We start from the raw sequence: 15931 nt of genomic DNA on the forward strand, positions 1-15931 counted from the left end.
CTCCGCCCCCCGCGCCCGCCGCCGCCCCGCCGCCGCCGCCGCCGCCGCCGGCGAGAGGCCGAGTGGATTTGAATTTGGAGCGTCGTTACTCGGCGCGGAACGTGGAGCGTGGAGCAGCGATTCGAATTCACTGCGCCGCCTCGACGCGATTGGCCGGTTCGCGGGCAGCGGCGCGACGCGATTGGCCGGCCTTCCGCAAGCCCCGCGCCTGGTTGGCCTGTGACAGCGCGGACACGGGGAGTTAAAGAGTCCGTGCCTGTTGCGGGGAGCGGAGGCCTGGCCCTCGGCAGCGCTGGAGTCGCCTTTCGGGGGGGACTTCCTCGTTACACACTCCGTTAGGTACGTGCTTGGTGGCGCCTGGCTCCTCTCCTTTCTCCGCCCGGGGAGCTCGCTGTGCCCGGCGGCGGCCCCGCCCGCTCTGCCCCCGGGAGCTATGCGAGCGGCGAGGGGAGTCTGAATGGAGGGACTCCCAGGAAGGATGGTGGCGTGGCGTGGAGGTGACAGGTGTGAGTGCCCTCTGCTCGTCACCCGAGGAGCCAGCTGCGCCTCTGTAAGGCCTGAAAGACCCCCGGTCCAAAGGATGAGCGGCGACCCCAAATCAAACGCAGAGCCCGAGTCTTGATGCAAAGAGCAGGAGGTTATTCCAAGCGCTGCGCAGGGACCCACAAGCAGCAGTCCAGAAAAAGACTGCCGCTTGAGAGCCCTGAACAGAGGTTAGTTACAAGCTTTTATAGGCAGAAACCACACCCAGGTGGCCTGGGGAAATTGGCCTGGGGAAATGCAAACATAAGGTTGAGATTGCAATCTCTTGGCCGTTTCCAGGGCAGTTAGAAACAGGCCTGACCTTACATTCCCTCCTCTTCTCAGGACTGAGTTTCAACCCTGGAACTCATATTCTGTTTCCCCTTGCCCAGTTGCGATACAGGGCCCGAGGGTTAGAAGTAATCAAAGGCCCCATGAGGTGGAGATTAGGGTGGTGAGCCACGGGGAACGATTAAACCAATTTTCAAACCACCCCTGTTGAGCTTCTCTATCTCTTTGCCTCCTGTCTAGTCTCTCTCTCAGTTTGGCCATAGAGTCCTTCACCATGCCTGAATGATCTATAAAAACAACACTCCTCTTTCAAAGCTGCACACAGGCCACCGTCCTTACTACCTCAGACAGCGAGGTCAGGGATAGTGATGGACTGTTCAATGGCTCGTATTGCCACTCTGAGCCCTTCTATACTGTGGGGTTTGGATTAAAGCTGCTGTCCCAGTCCCCACCCCGGCGGTTACCCCTAGCCCCAGCAAGACAGCTAGGGTTATTGAAACCAGCTCTTACAAAAGAAAACCTCAGCCCCTCCACACCGCCGGGCCTCACTCCTTGTTCTCCTCAGCCTTCCAAGAAGTGGGCTCCTCTTTTCCTCTCTCGGTAGCTCGCTTTGCCTGGCCCCGGAGTAATGCAGTCCCATGTCTCCTACCCTTGGGGCTGTTGGCGAAAGGAGGGCGAGGGGACCCCCGGAGGCGGTCAGCTTCCTGTCTCTCCTCAGTCCTGCTGCTCTGGCGGCGCTAATTTTGCCAGAAAGGCACACCTGCACAAGCTCTGTCGCCTCTTGCTTGCTGTAAATAATTACTGTTTAGTCACGGCAGCATGATGGGGGGGGGGGGGGGGGATTGCTGGGGTATCCGAAAGATGGTCAGCGGGTTTAGAGACCTGATTATAATGGTATAAGGCCTCTGACTATAGGTGTAAGGTCTCCAGTTGGGAGGAATTTTTTTGTGCCTGTTGATAATATCTGAAAGCAGACCTGAACTCACTCACATTTGGTTAACTATTCCTTAGATGCCATTTAAATTTCTCTGAGCTTTAGTTCCATAAAATGATTTTATTAATATCCTACTTATCTAGTTTTCAAAGTTATCTATTTATTGGGAGGGTCACTTGAGAAAATGTATGTGATGCATTTTGGTAAACTATCAATATATAGACTGGCTCCAACAGCATCAGATGTTCAGTTAATTTTGAGAACTGTTCGTGGAATACGTTTTAATGATCAAAATGAATGTCTGTGGAACTCTGCAGTTCTATTGTATGTACTTCTGATTTCTTTTTAGTTTCCTTCTCTGTGCTATGGGAGATGTCAAAGAACCAAAAATGCAAATAACGCCGGAAACCCCAGGAAGGATCCCTATTTTAAATCCTTTTGAAAGTCCTGGTGATTATTGTAATCTCCATGAACAAACTGTCTCCAGTCCTGTTTTTAAATCAACTAAATTACCAGTAAGTTATTGTTGACTAGTGTTCACAAATAATTTTACTTATTTATTTAAAAATACATCTTTATTGATTTCAGAGAGGAAAGGAGAGGGGAGAGAGAGAGAAACATTGATGATGAGAGAGAATCATTGACCTGCTGCATGGCCCCCACTTGGGATGGAGCCCGCAGCCCAGGACCTGAATGGAACCCTGTCCTTTCCGTCTGCAGCCTGATGCTCTATCCACTGAGCCAAACCGGCTAGGGCTACCACTAATTTTAAACAAAAATATCTCTCTTTACAAAGTAAGGGGAAATTTACCATGGAGCATATATTACTGGGAATGTGCTTTTTAAATTGTAACATTCATTATAATCTAGTGTTTGAGCTAAAAATAACTTAGCTAGGAGTTTCTAAAGTTATCATTTCTCTCTCTTTTAAAAATAAATAAATGACATGTTAGCTTTTGTGCTATCTATAGTTAGTAATATATAAATATAGATACCATATTTGAGAAGAAGCTGTGAATTATCCTCTCTCCTCTATTCAGCAAACATTATTTGAAGGCTGCTATATGTCAGATACAGTGCTAGGCATAGAGATTACACTGCAAACAAGTCAGGGTCATTAGACACAAACTCCAAAGGAAATGTACTCTAATGCAGGGGTCAGCAAACTTTTTCCTAAAACAGTAAATATTTTGGCTTTGCTGATCATCTGGTAATTGTAACAACTGCTCACCTATGCCATGTATCACAAAAGTGGTCATAGGCAATATATAAACATATAAATAATAAAGCTTTATTTATGGGCACTGAAACTTGAATTTCATGTAATTTCCATCTAATACTTACTAATATTCTTTGGGGTTGTTGTCAGCCATTTCATAGCTTGCAGATTATATTACGGGATAGACACAACTAAAATAGCAACTCGAAAAGAATATATGTGCTGACTATGGTTAAGCACAAGGGTGATGTGGAAGGAAACGTGCTCTCCTGGGGATTAAGGAATGCTTACTCACTTTAGCCTATATTACTGTTAACTGGCTATTCTGGAGTATTTCTTTTGAAGTCTGATCTTCAAATCTAATAAATTATCTAGAAAACTGCAAATTATAATATGTGGCTGTTTATGCTACTTGTTCATATCAGCTTGAAGCAGGTATGCAGAGGGAAGTTTTATTTATACAGTATATATTGATTCATTATTCTGACTGCATCTTAATTGAATCATACCCGGTGCACAAAATTCATGCGGGGGGGGGGGGGGGTGTAGTGTGGGGGGGGATTCAATTTAATTCAATTCAGTCCAGCTTGCACCCTCTCCAATCTGGGACCCCTTATTCATATTAAATATTAATTATCTGTTAGTCTTAATAAAAATAATGGAATGACTGCAACTTCATCCTAAAAGCCAGAATGTATGGTATCAGGGTTTTTAAGCCTGAATTTGTCAAAAATATATTCTAATTACAGTTTAGTCCCTAGCTAGATCATCCCAATATGCCAATGTATCAGGTTCAAGCCCCAGTCAGGGCACATACAAGAATCAACCAATGAATAAGTGTTTGGTTTAATTAGATAGTTGGATATAGAAAGAAGCACTGGTTACCATTCATAATTATTTTATGGATCAACTATTTAATGAGCTTTTGCAGGCACTTCTATGGTTAGGACTTTAATTTCAATTCATTCTTTTTTTTTTTTTTTTTTTTTTTTTAAGGATGCTCTAGTCATCTCTTATTTTTTTTTTTTTACTTTTTTATTAAATTATTATCTGTGTACATATTTTAACTTTGCCCCCCCCCCCCCAATTCATTCTTATTGAAAGTAAAGACCATAGGTAACTAAGATTTTTACTTTTATTTGGACATCACTGATGAGTGCTAATTGTACATTTTCTATAGCTGTAATATTCTACTATAAATTTCTTATTATTATGTAATTTTAAAAAACACCCACAGGGCCGAAACCGGTTTGGCTCAGTGGTAGAGCGTTGGTCTGCGGACTGAAAGGTCCCAGGTTCTGTTCCGGTCAAGGGCATGTACATTGGTTGCGGGCACATCCTCGGTAGGGGGTGTGCAAGAGGCAGTGGATGATGTTTCTCTCTCATCGACGTTTCTGACTCTCTCTCCCTCTCCCTTTCTCTCTGTAAAAAAATCAATTAAAAAAAAAAAAACCACCCAGAGGGAAAATTTGATATTTTAAAAGGGATACAATCAAGTCAATATTTAGTGTGATTTGATTACCACTTGTCATTTAATTTAGTGATAAACTCAAATTTAAAAACATGAGGTGATGGAAAAAAATAAATTGAAAATACATAAATACAGTAAATATAAAGTATAACCATTCTCATTTTTGAAGTTGACATTGGTTAGCATTTCGGTGCACTATTTTAGTTTGTTTTTATTCATATTCTCACTTTCTTTTATTAAGACTCCAGGGAAATTTAGATGGTCTATTGATCAACTAGCTGTAATAAATCCTGTAGAAATAGACCCAGAAGACATTCATCGTCAAGCTTTGTATTTAAGTCATTCTCGGTAAGTTTTCCTTCTTGCACTGAAGTGTAATAACATACTCTCACATGAAAAGAGAAGGAAATTTTGAAGTTGAATATTTTTATATGGAAAATTGTGATATAGATTATGTTATCTAAATGAAGAGTGAGTTCAAAGAACTATTATACATCCAGAATGATTCTCCTTCAAACAATTCAAATCTAGGTAGGAGTCCTTTTCTTTTAGAAGTAAACTTCTCTCTCTGCCACTTAGGGGACACTCAGCACCTGGAAGAGGGAAGGGCATTTCTACATGATTGTAGCTTTTGCCATTGAATTGTTGCTTTGTTGTTTTGGTGGTATAGGGTAAAGCACATTGCTGTTTCATTGCCAATGCATTTATTAGAGAAGCTTTACCAAGTTAAGACACATTAACTGGACTGGAAAAGTATCTTTTAGCAACAGAGAGAGCTTTTATAGACATCATCCAACTTTGACATAGGATATTTGGGGATCTGAATTATAGTGTCTTGAATTCAAGCTAGTAATCAGAGGAGCCTTAACTTCTATGTTGATGTATTGTGTTGGTTTCCAAGCACTAGTGTTCCTCTGACTTGAGATGCTTAACTATGCCTCGTGTAATGAGAACATGCACTTTGGTAGAACAGACCTAGTTTTTAATTACAAACTAGAGGCCCAGTGCACGAATTTGTGCATAGTGGGGGCCCATAGGCCTGCCTTGATGAAGCCTCTACTGGCTAAGCCAGTGATGGGAAGGGGATTTTGAGTGCTGATTGGGGCCGGTATCAGGCTGGTTGGCTGTCGCAGTGCATGTCATAGCCTCTGGTCATTCTGGTTGTTCCTCCATTCCAGGCTCTGGGCTTTTAAATATATATATATATAGATAGATTGCAATGATCTGTAATTACAAATGATAGATAACAGTTTCATTAAGAGTTTAAGAGACTGTTTTTAGTTTCATAGTCTAATTTTTTATTTTATTTGAATACTAGTATGACCAGCTTTTAATTTTTGGTCCTAAGATTCATGTGGTGTTAGTCCAAAATAATAGGTAATTCTTTTCCTGTTAAAATTCACTCACTCAAAGATCTACACTTACTGAGATACTCTTGCAAATATTTTTCTTAGCTTGGTAATTTGCTGACCATTAATTCTTAATTATGTCTGTCTAAAGTGTTGTAGAAAGGAATAGAATGGGGAATGAGCATAAAAGAATTTTAACTTAAATCTAAATACCTTTGAAAGAGGTGAAAAGACAATCTAAAAGCCAGTCATTCACAAATAATACTGATTTTTTATTTCACACAAACTGTATGCTTTGTTTTGCTTCTTTATATATGCATAGAAGATATATACATGGAAAAGTGTAATCTGTCAAGAGATATTTATTGAACACTGAGGCACTGTGAGGAATACTGAAGAAGTATAGTATATTATTCCTGCCTTTTAGAGTTAATAATACTCTTAACCAAAGTTGTGATGCAACATTTCTATACTAACTAATTAATAATGCATTGTATGGGTAGGTTTATGAATCTTCATGTATAGCAATAGATATAGAATAAGAGTAAAGCGTGAGAAAACACCCTAATTTTAATTTTAATTTAACTTACTAATGTATGTTATTTATGGCTCCCAGCACATTTAGTGAGTATACTTTTAAAACAGGCTGATTAATTCTTAGCAATGACTTTCAGTGTTTTTCTCTAATTCAAGTTTCCTAATGCTGTGCTTCCCACCCTTTTCATGCCTTGCTACACATAAAAATTACTGTATGACATACTGATGTAAACAAGTGAGTCTGTCCATACAGCAGGTAATCAGTTCTGAATTCCTTTTCCTCCTCCAAGAATCCATTCAGGGCATACCTATAACCTATATGCCTCATGCCAGTATTCTGTAATATATGTACACATAATGTCAGGATACTGTACTCTCTATGACTTGTTACAGCCTTCCTTGATCTGGCCCTACTATATTTAGCCAGACTAATATTCCGCTTCCAGCAGTTACCTGAATATTTCAGGTCCTTAAAGTCCCTCTAATAAAACAGCAAAAGGTTTCTGAAAGAGCTATGCTAGATCAGGGCTTACTAATACTATGTGCTATTTTGTACTGTCATTTTGACCTGGTTATGTTCATGATGGGATTGAGTTATCCTCAAAATGGCTGTTGTTCAAGCTGGGATATGGGGATTATCATTGAAGTCTTTCTTATGACTCCTTTATTAAAAAATCCACTTGATTTTAGTTTCTAAAATGTGTACATTATTACATAAGCTTTGTTAAGCCACACACACACACACATAAAAAAATTGAGAGATAAAAGTGACTTACTAATTTATCGATGGAAAGCAAATATTCTTTCCTAGAACAGATTAAAGAAGTGGTCCTACAAGGCGAACTGCTGAGTCCTTTGGCAAGTATGTGTCTTGTGCTTGAGACCAGACATTTTTTTATTACATCTCAGCTGATAAATTTGTGTTACTGTAATTGCATATTGCATCAAAGTGAAAAAATTCATTTGGACAAAATTTTTTGTTGATATTTTATTTCATTTTTAATATTTTTGCCTATTCAGCTGACTATTCAGCTAAGAGTGATAGTTTCTATTTCAGAATAAGAGTTGATTCTAAAATTATGACTATAATAAACTTGCGCTAATTGAAGAAAATGTTTAGACACTTTTTATATTTCTATGGAATGAAATACTTAATATGTTGTGATTAAAATATAAAGTTTATTCATTTTCCATTATGTTGTTAATTGCAACTTTTGTAAAGTATTATCAAAACATAAGCCTCCTAAAAAAATGTTCAAACTGTGAATGAAATAGAGGAAGCTAAACCTAACAATGCAATGAATATATAAATAATATCATTAACTAAATGTGATATGATTCCAGTTTTTCTTTTAAAATGAGCCAATTTTTTGCCAGTTTTTAAGAGAAATAAGTTATTTCTTTTAAAGGTTATTATTTTAAATGTTCATTCAGCTAAAGTAATGGCCTGGTTATTTTTCTTCTTTATCTTTGTATAGAATAGATAAAGATGTGGAAGACAAAAGACAAAAAGCCATTGAAGAGGTAACTTAAACTGTTACTGATCATTAAAGCAGTTAAGCATCAATTTCCCATGCATGTCACCTGTTTTAGGAAGACTTCCTTCAAATCCTTACTGTCCCAGTGGCACACCAACCTGCCCATCCCCAGCTGTATTAGTGCCCCTCTGTTCTCCCTCAGACCAATGTTTTTCAGCTATTTCAACACCTCATACTTCCTATGCTATGGTGATGGTTGATTTAGTGCCTTTATCCGCTAGAGTGAATTCTTTTTTGCCTTAGCTTATGCTTCATTCATCTTTTCATTCTCAGGGTATAGCAAAGTTTGTGCCTTCAGAATATTGAGTAGCACAAATGTCTGTTTCAAGTTGGAGTTTATCTATTCTAGAGGAAGTTTTAGGCTGTGAAAACCTAGATTGGCATTGGTTTTATCTTTTGTTAACACTTGGATTTTTAAGGCCATATATTTAATGAAGTAAAATGCCTTACTGATAAGTAGAAAAGGTGTTTCACAAATAGAGTATTTTAAAATAAAAATAAAGAGTTTTTCACTTTTGCTTGTTAACAAATTTTTTAGAGTGCAAGTAAGGGCTATTTACCTAGTTATTTCCTCAAAGTCTTTATATTATGGCAACATCTCTTATTTTCCTTTTCCCCTCGCTAGCCTCCTCTACCCACCTCTATTCCTTGGCTATACTTGGCTCTTCTGTACCCTAGAAGACTTCAGCTATGGTCTGTTCAGAGATCAGGCCCCTCCTGCATTTATTTTTGCAGTGAACAGTGTTGTCATCTTGTATTTTTAGATATAGCTTGTTTATTAAAAAATTAGAAGCCTAGAGCATGAAATTCATGAAGAAAGGGAGGGGGCGGGGGAGGTGTCCCTCAGCTCAGCCTGTACCCTCTCTAATTGGGACCCTTTAAGGGATGTCTGACTGCCTGTTGGACATCCCTCTCATAATCCAAGACTGCTGGCTCCCAACTGCTTGCCTGCCTCTGCCTGATTATCCCTAACCACTTCTGCCTGCCAGTCAGATCACCCCCTAACCATTCCCATGCCAGCCTGATCAATACCTGACTGCTCCCCAGCCAGCCCGATTGCCTCTAACTGCCCTCCCCTGCCACTCTGGTTGCCACTAACTCTCCTCCCCTACAGAGCTGGTCTTCCCCAACTGCTCTCCTCTGCTGGCCTGGTCACCCCTAACTGCCTCCCTGCTGGCCTGTTTGCATACAACTGCCCTCCCCTGCAGGCCTGGTCCCCCCCAACTGCCCTCCCCTACAGGCCTGGTATCCCCCAAATGCCCTCCCCTGCAGACCTGGGTCTCCCCCCCCCCCAACTGCCCTCCCATGCTGGCCTGGTCACCCCTAACTGCCCACAATTGCCCTCCCCTGCAGGCCATTTTGTGGCAGCCATCTTTGACCATATGGGAGTGGCCATCTTGTGTCTTGGAGTGATGGTCAATTTGCATATTACTCTTTTACAATTTGTGAACAGGGGGGTGGAGGGAGGGAGGGCGTGTCACTCAGCCCAGCCTGTACCCTTTCCAATCTGGGATCCCTCTCATATCCGGGACTGCTGGCTCCCAACTGCTCACCTGCCTGCCTTCCTGATTGCCCCTAACCGCTTCTGCCTACCAGCCTGATCACCACCTAACCACTTTCCTGCCAGCCTGATTGATGTCTAACTACTCCCCTGCCAACCTGTTTGCCCCTAACTGCCCTTCCCTGCAGGCCAGAGACTCCACGGCCCAGAGTCCTATCCATGGCCAGGTCCAGAATGACACAAGCATTTTCCCTCACTCCAGCCACTTCGTGTCCTCTGCCCAGAGGCTCTTCATGCCCGGGGTGGTACGCTTGCTTTGTCACCACAGCGACGAAGTAAGCATTTCGCCAGGCTGCTCACGCTGCTTACTCTCAGTGACTGCCCCCCTGGGACTGGGGGACTCCAGCAGGGCTGAGAGGACTGGGCACTGCCATCTTGTGGCTATGGGCGCTGCCATCTTTGTGATGGAGTGATGGCTATTTTACATATTACCCTTTTATTAGATAGAGTAATTGCACATGCTTTACTTCAAACAATATCTACTTTGTAATCTACCTAGTAATTCAAAATTTTCATTCTGATCCAATCCTTTGATTCCTCCCCAGTTGAATATTCTCAGACTCTTTCCCATTTTCCAACATTTTGGAAAATATGCATTCTTTTTAAAACCCTCAACTTTAAGAGGAAATTCATCAGAAAACTTAAGAAAATAAAGTCATAGTAAAGATTAGGGTCAATGTATCAAACAGCTTAAATTTTTCATATATATATATATATATATATATATATATAGAGAGAGAGAGAGAGAGAGAGAGAGAGAGAGATTTGAAATAGAATAAATACATATTGTAAAATAAATAAATAAATAAAGTTCAGACTGCAAATAAAAAATACTGGATGAAAACCAGGTTTTTATCCCACCTCCTAAAATTAACTACTGGAACATATATACTTTCACATTAATTTTAGTATGCAATATATTGTTGTCATTAAGTATTTTGCACATATAGATCATACTTATATTTTTTGCATCATAAGTAGTTTAGCAAACTTGGTCTTTTTTATAGATATAGCAAAATACAAAGAGTTGCTGCAAAAACATAGAAGAAAATGAAGAATACAGTATTAGGCTTAATTTTATTTCTAGAATGAAAAAGGAAAGACATATATCCAAATGCTCTAGCTCCCTTTGATTATACTAACCAGTGGAGTGCTGGTGTAACAACTGGCCATTTGGATATGGGAAGAGCATGAGTTTTAGTTTTTGCTGCTATGATGATGTAAATATTCCAACTGCGGCCAATTTTAAAGTTACTAACGTTATATCACTAAATGGGAAAAGAATTGCAATGATATACCATTATATGTAGGAGTTCCACCAGACAGATAAAAAAACATATCCTTGGATATAGATTTTGGTAATGTAGTAAAATAGTTAGCAAGTGATGATTTTGAGTATTTATTATCTTTACCTTTAATATAATTTATTTTATGTAATTTATGAATTTATACCATTTTTAAAATTTGATAATATTTAATAACAATTTGATTTGATTTTAGGGGGGGAAACATGATAAACTCCTGAAATAACAGCAAATATTACCATTCAGAATTAGCCAATGACTAGCACATTAACATTGGTCCTGATTTATTTTGTAATATTTAATATTTTTAAAATTAAATTTATTAGGGTGACATTGGTTAATAAGATCACATAGGTTTCAAGTGTACATTTCTATAGCAGGTTTGCTTGCAGGTTACTTTTAATATTAACTGTGCACAACATTCCTGAAAATTTAATAATTAGATTTTGACAGTTGGTAGAAACTAGCTCCAGCACACCACTCATACTGACTTACTTGTATATGACTATCTCCCATTTATTCCTTCCTCTTCATTATTCTCGCTTTTGTAAACATTTCCACCAAAAACAATTGGGGAAGAAATTAAAAATATTTTTTCTATGTTTAATACTTTAGTTTAATATGCAAGTTTCAAACGTAATTGGTTGATGCAGTGCTTCCCAAACTTGACATATGTGTACCCCTTCTATAATTTTTGTAATGCTGAGTACCCCTCGTACTCATGAGAACGTAGAATTAGGCGCAGCTAAGCACGGTGCAGTGCATATCCCCACCAAACTCCGGTGCAACGCATACCCCCACCAAACTCTTCCCGTACCCCTGGGGGTACGCGTACCACACTTTGGGAAACACTGAACAGTATTAAGATTTCTCTTTGTATATACTTTAAATTTATTCCATTTCACCTTTGGTCATTAGTGCTTTTAAATCTTAATTTTTAAAATTATAACTATTAAATTAGTATGTGATATTTTTTATGATTATTTGAAAATAACATGGGGACCTTTTTATATTTTGGGGGGAATTCATGTCTAATTATATGACTTTTATCTTACTAGTTTTTCACTAAGGATGTTATTGTGCCCTCTCCTTGGACTGATCATGAAGGGAAACAGCTTTCAGAGTATCATTCTGGTAAATGTGAGTGTTCTAAAAATAATATGAATAAAACATAAAATTATAAAAATCACTGAATGTAAAACAACATATAATGAAGAGCTAGTTTACCTGCTTTGATATGGAACTTGCTATAAATTAAATTTCTGAGGATTTAACTACTTAAGGGTTAGTATTCAAAATTTGACTAAAATTTACTGAATTTGGGGTTTTTTTGGCCATAATATTCTGAATTTAACTTTTTCTTCATGACCATTGTGAAAATCTGTTATAGAATGATGGTTATTGATGATCCACAGATGCAGAAGTAGTTGCTGTTGAATATAGAAAGTGAGTCCCTCCAGAGCAGAGAGTAAATTTTGTGTCTTCATCTGGAGTAGATTTACTTATTTTAAAAGAATGGGACTTCCCACAAATTGGCAGTAACAAAATAGTCATGGGTGGTGTAAAATACAGCCTAGGGAATGTAATCCACAATATTGTAGTAACTATGTGTTGTATCAGGGGGTACTAGACTTATCAAGGGGATCACTTTGTAAGCTGTACAAAATGTCTAACCACTGTGCTGTGCACCTGAAACTAATTAATATACAATAGTAGTAATATTGCATGTCAACTGTAATTGAAAAATGAAAAAAGAACGTGATTTCCCAAATTCAGTTTTCCTCAGCTGTGATGAAAACCCAGTGTGTGCCATATCCCCGTGGGTGTTTCAGGTCTCATGCTTGGGACTTAGGGGCAAAGGGAACTGACGTGAACATGAAGCTTCTGCTGCTTGGGTGCTGGGGATAGTGACGTTCCGTGTCTGGACGCAGAAGCCTCCGGTCTTTCCGCACCCATGGAACGTTGGCACGTTAACTTGTCATTGTGCAAGTAGGGTGCAATCTCAGACCTTTCACAGTTCTTGACATGGTAGCTTCTAGCCAAATGTGGCTTTTTCAAATTAAATACATTTAAATTAAAAATTTAGATTCCTACTCACATTATTCACATTTTATGTTTAAAGTGTTTGGTTTGTAGCCTAAAGACTAAGGACATAATAGGGTCTCCATGGAGTGCCTTGTTCACATGTACCTTATAGAAGGTCACACAGTCTACAGTAAAGAAGGCATTTGAATCTAGGATTTTACTTTTTATCCATTCTGATAATATTTAATCAAAGGCTTGAACTTATTCACCCATCCCACCCACTTACTCATGCACCCATTTATTTAGGTTTGTTAGGTTACTGGGCTTTATTCTTAAAACTATATTTTAAGTTTTCTGAGTTTTTTTTGTTTGGTGTGTTTTTTTGTTTGTTTGTTTGTTTTTGTCTCCTTGCTTTTTACTTTTACTTTTTTTAGTCATTTTTATCATTAAATATTCTAGTTTTTTTAACTGGTGGTTTTCTGATTATGAAGCTTAATATTTAGTCATTAACTTTTAAATTTTTTAAAATTATTTGTAGCCATATTTTTTTATTTTAGCTGTGAAAAAGACTGAGCATGGGTTTACTTCTCAAATTTTAGGTTTTGTCAAGATGATCTGACATTTTAATTCAGACAATTTACCTAAACCCATTGTTCAAAAACATTAGGCAACAGCGGATCTGTTTGAGGATGACTAACACACATCCCAACCGTGGAGAGCAACCACGTTTTCCTTAAAAAGTATTATCTGGTGTCTCCTTATTTGCTATATAGTAATAATCTGTCAGGAGTTACCTTTGTGCTCCCTCAAAATTAAAAAAAAAATAAACATAACAAAAATAACAAAGTATGTACTTATGCCGGGACCGGTTTGGCTCAGTGGATAGAGCGTCGGCCTGGGGACTGAAAGGTCCCGGGTTCGATTCTGGTCAAGGGCATGTACCCTGGTTGTGGGCACATCCCCAGTAGGGGGTGTGCAAGAGGCAGCTGATCGATGATTCTCTCTCATCGATGTTTCTAACTCTCTATCCCTCTCTCTTCCTCTCTGTGAAAAATCAATAAAATAAATTTTAAAAAAAAGTATGTACTTATATATGCAGGCATTTATTTTTTTAATGTAAAATAGAAGTTTCCATAGCCCTGTCCAGGTATCTAGCTCAGTTGGTTGGAGCATTATCCCACTACACTAAGATTGCGGCTTCCATCTCCAGTCAGGGCACATAAAAAAAAATCAACCAAGAATGTTTAAGTGGTGAAATAACAAAGTGACATTTCTCCTCTTTTTTTCTCCCTCTCTGAAAAATCAGTAAGAAAGAAAACAAACAAACAAAAAGACACACCACTTTTTATTGATTATATAGAAAAAGGAAGGGAGAGGGAGAGATAGAAACATCCATGAGCAAGTCATTCATTAGCTGCCTCCTGCAAGCCTCCCTCCCCAGGGATCGTGCCTGAACCGGAATCAAACCAGTAGTGGTGCATGGGAAGATGCTTAGCCAACTGAGCCACACCTGCTACGCAACAAATAAAATAAAATAAATTTTTTTAAGTTTCCACTTTATTTTTTTTTTTACTCCAGAAAATGTAACGCTAAGTAAATGAATATAAAATAGAGGATTTTTCACTTAAAATGTTTTACAGGTATTAAAATAACTAATGAATCTCCAATTGGAAGAAAGCTGACCATCTATTCTGAGAAAAGCAATGGTGAGTATGAATATATTCTGAAAAGAAGTACTTTGCACTTTAAGCTACATTTAATTTTAAATTCAGTTCATGTGATGATATGCTGGCACTGAAATTGCTTATTTTTTTATGAATGTTCTGTATGAGAGCTGTCTTTTAAAATAAATCAAAATAGATACATCAAGTCATGTTTTAGAAATAGCAAGTATGTTGTTGTTCTGTTCAGAGCATAGGAATTGATTTCTGATTTTGAAAATCTTTGTGTTTTTTTAATTTGTTAATATTGGGAGACTTATCCACAGATATAGGCTGGCTTTTTTATAAAAATGCCAGCAGAACAACCAGGAGTTAACTTGATCTATTAACAGGTTTATGTCAGGGCTACCAAGTATGGAAAGCCACTTAGAAGAAGATGACATATTACATAAAAGAATGCATAAATGAATTAATTGAGTTTAGCTGGAATATCATGGGGAGATGGTTGATTGGGAACCACATGGTAAATTGTATATAATATGCTTGCATGATTTATCTATGTTTGTTTTTTTGTATCTGCTTGTTTCCAGCTGCTTGTCAGACATTGCTGTCTCTTCCTGTGGATTTTAATTTAGAAAATGTACTAGGTATGTATTGTTCTTATTTAAACATTTAATAACTTAAACAAAAGGTTTTGTTTTGATGGGTTATTATAAATGGCAATATGTGGCAGTGCCTCTTTCAAAAGAAGTAGGGAAATCATACTAAAAATTTTTTTTAACCTGCCCTGAATAAGTGAACTTTACTATAGACATAAACTGTTTATGGATGCATCTTATTGGTACTACTTATACTAATAATAAGCACTCAAAAAAGAAATAATTTCAGATTTTAAACATCACATATGCCATTAAACTTTGTCATATTTTTTGAAAACAATTCAAATATATAGTAGTGGTACATGGTGGTTTTTAGAAAATCAGATAACTGAAGTCTAATTGCTCTTAAAAATAACTATAGCTTGTGGGAATGCAGACTGGTGCAACTAATGTGGAGAACAGTGTGGAGTTTCCTCAAAAAACTGAAAGTGGAACTCACATTTGACCCAGTGATCCCACTCCTAGCAATATATCCCAAGAAACTAGAACACCAATCAGAAAGGATATATGCACCCCTATGTTCATAGCAGCACAATCTACAATAGCTAGAATCTGGAAACAGCCTAGGTGCCTGTCAGCAGATGATTGGATCCAAAAACTATGGTACATCTACACAATGGAATACTATGCTGCCATAAAAAAGAAGGAATTCTCTTGCCGAGACCGGTTTCGCTCAATGGATAGAGCGTCGGCTTGGGGACTGAAGGGACCCGGGTTCGATTCCGGTCAAGGGCATGTACCTTGGTTGCGGGCATATCCCCAGTAGGGGGTGTGCAAGAGGCAGCTGATCGATGACTCTCTCTCATCGATGTTTCTAACTCTCTATCTCTCTCCCTTCCTCTCTGTATAAAATGAATAAA

The 15931-nt window shown here is 38.5% G+C and overlaps 1 protein-coding gene across 5 annotated transcripts in view; it reads left to right on the forward strand.

Moving 5' to 3' along the window:
* The first annotated feature begins 24 nt into the window (after positions 1–24).
* BORA (BORA aurora kinase A activator) overlaps positions 25–15931 on the forward strand; it is a 30922-nt gene continuing 15015 nt past the window's right edge. The window contains exons 1-7 of one of the 5 annotated variants that reach the window (XM_036455704.2): positions 25–339; positions 2097–2262; positions 4679–4785; positions 7802–7847; positions 11785–11866; positions 14392–14457; positions 15003–15059. In XM_036455704.2, the coding sequence (XP_036311597.1) occupies positions 2113–2262; positions 4679–4785; positions 7802–7847; positions 11785–11866; positions 14392–14457; positions 15003–15059 (508 nt within the window). In that variant the 5' untranslated portion in view covers positions 25–339; positions 2097–2112. Of the gene's footprint in view, positions 340–2094; positions 2263–4678; positions 4786–7801; positions 7848–11784; positions 11867–14391; positions 14458–15002; positions 15060–15931 lie in introns of those variants that run through there. The other 4 variants (XM_036455702.2, XM_036455705.2, XM_036455703.2 and 1 more) reach the window with 4 other exon arrangements.

The sequence above is a fragment of the Pipistrellus kuhlii genome, unplaced genomic scaffold (assembly GCF_014108245.1).
Source record: "Pipistrellus kuhlii isolate mPipKuh1 unplaced genomic scaffold, mPipKuh1.p scaffold_m20_p_3, whole genome shotgun sequence".
NCBI classification, from domain to species: domain Eukaryota; kingdom Metazoa; phylum Chordata; class Mammalia; order Chiroptera; family Vespertilionidae; genus Pipistrellus; species Pipistrellus kuhlii.